Below are 8,085 nucleotides of genomic sequence, written 5' to 3' on the forward strand. Positions count from 1 at the left end.
TAAAAAAAAGTAAATTTTTTTTGTATAATACAATATAAATAATAAATAATATTTTTTTTTTAAAAATAAATAATAAATAATATTAAATATTATTTTGTTACAAATTTTAAAATAAAATTATTTAAATAGCGGTATGATTTAGGGTAATGGGTTATAATTTCTAAAAAAAACCCCATTTAATATATCCTTTTACTCTCTCAAATTTGAACAACAAATAACACACATCTTGATTATTACTACTATACAACAAAAAACAAACCCATATAAGTTAACAAGAAGCAAATATTTTTTTAACCTCTTCTAAAGAAGAAAAAGAAAACAAGAATTTTTATTATGAACAACAACAACAACAATAATAATAATTAAATAACAAAAGAAACTCAACCCTTTATTAAAAACAACATAACAAGTGTAAACTTTAGAAAAAAAAAACATAACAAGTGTAAAAATTAATAGTAGTGAGTTTAAGATTATCCAGTGTAGATATGAACACCAATAGCGATGAGGAAAATGGTGATGAGACCAAAGAAGAGGACAGTATGAACTAGAATTGCAAGCCCACTTGTCTGCATGTTCCCAAACTCAACCACTTTATTTCTCCCTGGTAACTGGAACAATAGTCCTGGGCTTAACAGCACAAACAACACCACTGCTATCACAACAGGACCCCAATCAGCCATTTCTTCTCTCCCTGTGATCGATTTTCTGTGTTTATTGTAATCAAAGGACTACTGTATAATAACTCTCATATGTTTTGAAGATGAAGCTTCGGTACTCTGCTTATAAAAAGAATGGAAGGTAAGTTCAAGAAGAAAGGAATAATATTAGAGAGAAGAAAGAGAGAGTATCTGTGAATGAGAAGAAAACTTAGTAGTACTATAGCACATTATTATGTAAGTGTTTGTCTAAAAAAAGTTGCATTAAATAAAAATAAAATGAAATGTGTCACAGTCGGTGGGTTGGGTTGGTAATGGCAATTGGCAACGTACGTGGCATCATGTTAAGATGGGTTCTTCTAACAAGTCATCGTTTCTTTTATGAAAATGTTACTTTTATTATAAATTAATAAATCACTGTCATTCTTTTTTGGGGGAGTGTTTGTTTGTGCTTAGTTTCATCCACAGGGCAACGCATTGTGTCAAAGAAGTATTCACTAATCGGTTTACCAAATAAATTATAATGTATTTCCGTCAATAAAATAAATTGTAATGTATCTGGTATAACTTTCCAACCCTAAAAGATTGCAATTTCATTGGACAACGTTCTTTTCATTCTCAAAGTAATAATAATAATAATAATAATAATAATAATAATAATAATAATAATAATAATAAAGTGTAACACCGTTAATATTAAAAACGAGAATTTTCGAATCATATGGGTTTTTAGATTTATAATTTGTAATTTGATGATGATATTGCTCTTCTTCTAAATTGAATGGAACAAATTTAGAGAAGAGATTTTACACAATTAAAATCGTACTTTCAGATTTTTTTTTTTTTTTAGATTTAAACTAAAGGTGGGCATCCATGATAGTAGAGCGTTGATTAAATATCTCTGTAATAAAAAAATTTAAAGTAACAATAACATCTAGTTAAAGATGATAACAAAGCGCTTTATCAGAGGCAACCCATACAAAGCCTTTTATGAGAGGCAACTGATACATCTTTTATTATTTTTTTCTTTCGTTTTAAAGTTTTTAGTTTACATATTCGAACCAAGTTTTATTTTTTTTTTATTTTGTATTTTATTTAGTCCAAGATTTGTGAAATACGTGAAAAAAATTTGAATAAAAAGTTAGCAACATGTCACCCATAATACATGTCACCCTAGCGATTGAACTGAAAAAAAAAAGACTAAGTTTTATGCCACTTTCGCTCCTCATTCGTCGTACACTCATCACATGTGATGATGCAAAACATTGAGGAGTTACAACATCGTCGGTTCACAATGCAAAATTTTCAGGCTAAGTTTTATGCTACGTTCGCATGTCACTCGTCGTACACTGATTATCCTCAGTTTCCTGATGAGCTCTGGAGACTATACCAACCTAACACTTGTAATGATGAAGATCCACCTGCTACTGATGGCGGCCGGTGATACAGTTATGGACCTGTAGTCCTAGCTGCTCTGGTTTGTTTTCTCTCCTAGCTTTGATTTTATTACACAGTAGGGACACTATTTATTTTAATGTTGGGGATGGGTGGATATTTTTAATGTTTTTTCAATTTTTTGTTTTTTAAATTATTATTTTAGTTTTAATGGGTAGATTTAAGGCTTTTATTTATTATTGTTGGATGACTGTATTAAAATTAACTTGCGACATATGGGTTAGATGATGAAATCATGCTAAACTCTTTGATATTATTTAGTATGTGTGAAAAATTTGTGGATTGTGTACTTGACCTATTATGCTTGCTTTTGATATTCTTATATGAGTTATGTGTCATTGTACTTGTTCAATATATATATATATATTGCGATTTTATATGCCTATGTAGTCTTGGTTTGTTTTTATTGATATTGAGAGAACTAGAACTTGTGTGATTAACTAATTGAGGCTAAATCCTAAATTGTTATTGTGTAGAGATGATTAAGGCATTTGTTTTTAATTATTTGCGCTAAAAAAACTAACATTAATACATTATCTTTTGTTGTCCTATTTTGAGCCTATTTTTTCCAATTTTTATTCTTTATTAAAAACAAAATGCATATTTATCCTTGATTATGAGCCATGAACTTAAATAAAATACTCTTACCCTATTTCGCACCATAAACATAAGTTGTTGTGTACTAAATGAAAAATATTATGTAATAAGTAGGATGGAAAATTTTTCTGAGAATTGTGTTTGAAAAGGATGTATGTGCATAGAGAATTATGATCTAAATATATTATGTTAAAAAGTTCTCTTTCCATATATGTATAAAAAAATACCTTTAAAGAAAAAAAATCATATTGAGAAAAGAAATAATAATAGCAATAGATAAATTTGATAGGATTATAACTTTAATTGTGTGAACAAAAGAGGTATTGAATGAAAAAATATTGTTGGGAAAAAAGGAAATTTGTAATGAAGGTTTTTAGTATTTTTGATTAGATTTGTAAGTTTATGGTGTAAAACTAGCCTAAATGATATTTTTATCCACCATTTACCTAAGCCTAGCGTTACATGCCTATAGAGTCTTTTTGATCTACATCACTTTAATTTATATTAGTGGAGATAAATTAGTTGTAAAAGCCTATAGTTATCTTGAATGTTTTGTGGTAAGGGAAGTCTTTATGCGCATGGATTACATGTATATAGAGTTAGTAGAATTGATATATGGACATTTTAATAAAAATACAATATTAAAAGTTAAGTTTAAATGGGTTTATTTGAAGTGTATATTGAATAATTGAAAGAGAGTTTGATATTTTGAGATAAATTACATATGGTCTATGTTTCTTAATTTGTCATCCAATAATTGACTTGTTAGTTTTATTTTTAATTTTTAGTTTTAGTTTTATTCTTTTTCATTGCTCGAGGATAAGTAATAGTTTGACTATGGGGATATGATGAGACACTCATTATTAGTCAATTATTTGATGGATTAGCATTTATTTTTGTATAGATTTGATGTATTTGCTCCAAGTGTGTAGGTTTGTGCTTAAAATACAATTTTGTTATTGACTAAGATCTTTGAGCCTATTTTTGACAATATTTTTATCATTTTCTCGAAGAGCTTATGAAACTCAAAATGATAGAGCTACTTCCCAGCTTTCAAAACATGTTAAATCATCTCATTTGTAGTTCAGAAGCGAAAGTTATACATGATTTACTTACCAAGGTCAAAGCAATAAAAGAGCAACAAAAAATAGCATGTGGCGCTATATGTTAGAATTTGAGGATAAGATGAATGAGGTTCCATCCCAAAACCAATTGGCAATGGGAGGAGTAGCCCATTCATCTTATATATCACAATTTATTTCCACACATTAGCAATGTGGGACTAACTCTAATACACCCTCCTCACGTTTGGGCCTGGAAAGTGTGGGTATAACGAACGACCTTTAAGAAACCACAAGGTCGAACGTGACATTTGAAAGAATCCCACAAGGCCAAATATCGAGAAATTTGTGGGTGTACACGTCGAGAAATTTGTGGATTTTGAAATAGGTCAAAGACCCCAACACTGAAAATTGGCACACATTGGCCGAAAGGTCCCAAATGGAGGTTAAAGGGGAGACAACAGAAGTATCTGTTTGGACCGGTGGCACTTTGGCTCACAACGAATTACAAACGGCTTTTTGGACCGGTGGCAATTTGGGCTCACAACGGATCACAAGTGGCTCTGATACCATGTTAAGAATCATGGGGGTCCATCTCAAAACCAATTGGCAATGAGTGGAGTAGCCCATGTTCTTATATATGGCTCAATTCTCTACCATTTATTCCCCCTCAAGATGATGACTATTTTTTGCTCATCAATCTTGAACCGTATCAGAGTGGACATGGTCACTATCTGTATAGGTGCGGATCGGATAGGATCACTTGCCCGCAAGGGATATGGCTCTGATACCATGTTAGAATTTGAGGATAAGATGAATGAGGTTCCATCCCAAAACCAATTGGCAATGGGAGGAGTAGCCCATTCATCTTATATATCACAATTTATTTCCACACATTATCAATGTGGGACTAACTCTAATACTATAGCGCCAAAAGTATGGCACTATAGCCCCGATTTCGGAAAAAATATTTCTTTGCGCTAAAATGAAGCCTCGAGGAGTACCGCGTGGCGCTATAGCGCCGTACATGTATTTTTGAATTTAAATCTTATTTCTAAATAGATTCTTTCTATCTTTTTTGGGCCTATATAAAGAATGATGTAACTCAAATTTTGGGATGACTGGAGAGATACAAACAAGTAACTTTGAGATTAGAAAATACATTTAAGAGAAATAGAGAAGAGATTCAAAACAATCATCATCAACTATCATCGTTAAAGTTCTTTTCTTCTTCTACTCCTTCTTCTTCACTCTTTTGTTTAGTTATTTAATTATGAACATGATTATTGTAGATATTATGTTTGTGATTATGAACTAAACACTCTTTCTTGAGTACTGTTGATGAAACTTTTTTAGATTATGAATTAAAGTTTTTAGATTATTCCCATATTTGTTCTTGCTATTTATTTATGCAATTTTGTGCTAATTATCATCTTGTTAACGTTTGATCACCGTTAATTAGTATAGAAATTTAAGGTTTTACACTTGAGAGAGGTAATCTAGAATTAGACTAGAATTGCATGACATAGAAAAAAGTGTGAGATTGAGAGATTTTAAATTCTATGAAGTTTATTAAAAGAGAACCATATTGCTTTATTATTGCTTAATTTATTAACATTGAATAAAGATATCTTATTAATTAATTATAATTAATTCTATCATCAATCGAGAGAGGTTAATAGATTATATTAGGATTTTTGAAACTACAAATTATAGAATAAATTGGGATAATCGATAAGCTGAGATTCATAGTTTAAAATAGGGAAATCAAAGCTCTAGGTCTTTACTATCTGATTGAAATCGTTGTCTGTCTATCTTTTTCTTAGTTATTTTATTATTTCATTCACAATCATTATTCACTTTGAATTCTCTAATTAAGCATAAAGTATAATAATTAGTGAAATTTAATAATCAATCCATGTGGGTTTGACAACCTTTTTTTGAATTAAAACTTTGCTACAACAACATTGTACGCTTACAGTTAAAAATTTTGTATCACCTCTTCAATCTAAAAAGAGCGGGAAACGAGTAAAGAACTAGCAACTGCAGCTGTTGAAACTCCCCCAATTGTTACAGCATCAGATCAGCATCTTGCTCTAGAATAGACTTTGCACAAGCCATCTCCACCGTTTCCTCAACGATTCAGAAAACAGTAGCAAGATGGTTAATTCAGAAAGTTTTTGGATGTTCTAAAGAAGCTCCATATCAACATTCCCTTGGTGGAGGCTTTGGAGCAAATGCGAACCTATATAAAGTTCTTGAAAGAGACTTTGACAAAAAAGAGGAGGCTTGGTGAATTTGAAACACACTACTACAAAAATGGATTTTTCCGACATTTTTCCGTTGGTTTCTATAACCGTCGCCTATACGACCGTCGTAAAACGGGTAGAATAGGCGACAGTTCAAAACTGTCGCTAATGTAGGTTTCCCGACGGTTTAAAACTGTCGGGAATGTAAAAAAAAAAAAGAGAAAAATCTGTATTTTCTCCCATTTTTTCCTGCATTAGTTTTATAATTTTATCTAAATTAAAATAAAACAACTACAATAGAACCTCTATTTAAGAATACTCTATTCAAGAATAAGCTCTAATTTGTTATAAAAAAAATGAAGTCCCAATTTAGGCCAGTTATAAATAAGAATAACCTCTATATTGTAATTAGTTATACATTTTTTAAGTCCCGTATTAATAAATATACCTCTATATAAGAATAATTATTTCTTAAAAAAATATACACATATATTTTATAAATTTAATTATGTAGAATTAATAATTTTATTTCAAATTATAGTGCATGTATAAATATTATATTTACTCGAAAATAATTCTAATATAATATAGTATTAAGAATTATTTATTGGTATTTTTGTTACATTGATAATTTTTGATATTTTGATTTTTTTTTTCAAGTGTAACTCTATTTAGTTATAACCTCTCAATTAGAATATTATTTTTTTTGGTCCCAAGTGTATTCTTAGATAGAGGTTCTACTGTAATTAACTTTGTTTCAATAACAACTAACTTTAAAATACATTAAATTTATACAATAACAAAATAAATATATATAATAAATAAAAAAAGTATATATATAAATAAATGTATTTATACCAAGCTCGGAGAGAGAGAAAGAGAGAGGGGAAGACGGACAGGAGGTGGTGGTAGTCCGACGTATGAGAAAAAGATGAAAGAGAGATCGACGGGAGGAGGGGTGGGTGGAGATCGATGGACGAGAGAGACGAGAAGAAAGGGAGATCAACAGAGGGAGCAAGACGGCGAGAGAGGAGGGCGATGGTGCGGAGGCGTGGGTGGGGTTTTGGAGAGTTAAGATTTTTGTTTAAGGGTGTGGGAAATGGAGAAGAAATAGGTGGGCATGTGGGAAATAGAAAAAAAGTAGTTGGTGTTGGAATTTATTTTACTAGGATCTTAGATCTACTCACAAGTATGTTTATTACCATCCTAAATAAGAACTTTCTAAAACGATAAATTAAACACATATAAAGTTTAAGAAACCTTACATTGGGTGCATCGGAATTAAATGACTCCTTCCGTTCAGATCTCTAACCCTTGTATCCTTTCTGTAGCAGAGTATAATCAAGATCTGAACCTGGATCTCTTTCTCTGAATCCTTGATGCTGAAACTCCTTTGCTGATGATCTTTCTTCACGATCTTCCTCACTATGATTGAGGTATTGCTTGATGTGTGTGGGCACTACTCTAATCACTAAGTAATTTCGAAATCTCAATGAGGAAGAGAGAGAGAGTGGGTTCGGCCAAAGATAGGGAGAGAGAAGGCTCAGTTTTTTCTGAATGAAAAAGTAGAAAATTTAAGTGTAAATTTCCTGAAGCCTTCACTATCTATTTATAGCATTCCACTAGGGTTAGGTTTGAATTATTTGGCATTAAAATAATGAAAATATGAGTTTAAATTACCTACAAAAGTGGCCGGCCCTATACTAGTGGATTTGGGCCTCACTTTTTGCAATTTTACAGTTTTACCTTTTCTGCATCTGATTTTCTCAAAAACGCCAATTTTCTAATTCAACCATTTAAATGCCAATTCTAATTATTTAATAACTATAAATAATTATTAAATAATATTGTCATTTATCATATTTATTAATTGAACCATACAAAGTATCATAATTAACAAATATGCCCCTAAAACTCTTTCTTTACAATTTCGCCCTTACTTAGTGAAAAATTCACAAATAGACATAGTCTAATTTGAGAATTATAATTGATTAATCATAACCAATTATATGAGTCTTACAAGCAATATTATCTCAACTAGTGCGGGGACCATGGGTCTATATAACC

The 8,085-nt window shown here is 30.7% G+C and overlaps 1 protein-coding gene across 1 annotated transcript; it reads right to left on the reverse strand.

The window, feature by feature from the left end:
• Positions 1–362: 362 nt before the first annotated feature.
• LOC115712290 (uncharacterized) lies at positions 363–828 on the reverse strand. The gene has a single exon (XM_030640552.2). It carries the CDS (start codon positions 678–680, stop codon positions 471–473), a length of 210 nt encoding a protein of 69 aa, XP_030496412.1. The 5' UTR covers positions 681–828; the 3' UTR covers positions 363–470.
• Positions 829–8,085: the final 7,257 nt, after the last annotated feature.

Source organism: Cannabis sativa, chromosome 4, assembly GCF_029168945.1.
Source record: "Cannabis sativa cultivar Pink pepper isolate KNU-18-1 chromosome 4, ASM2916894v1, whole genome shotgun sequence".
In the NCBI taxonomy this organism is placed as follows: Eukaryota; Viridiplantae; Streptophyta; class Magnoliopsida; order Rosales; family Cannabaceae; genus Cannabis; species Cannabis sativa.

Coding starts and splice junctions, on each gene's coding strand:
- LOC115712290 (XM_030640552.2), bottom strand. CDS start 680: ATGGCTGATTGGGGTCCTGTTGTGATAGCAGTGGTGTTGTTTGTGCTG.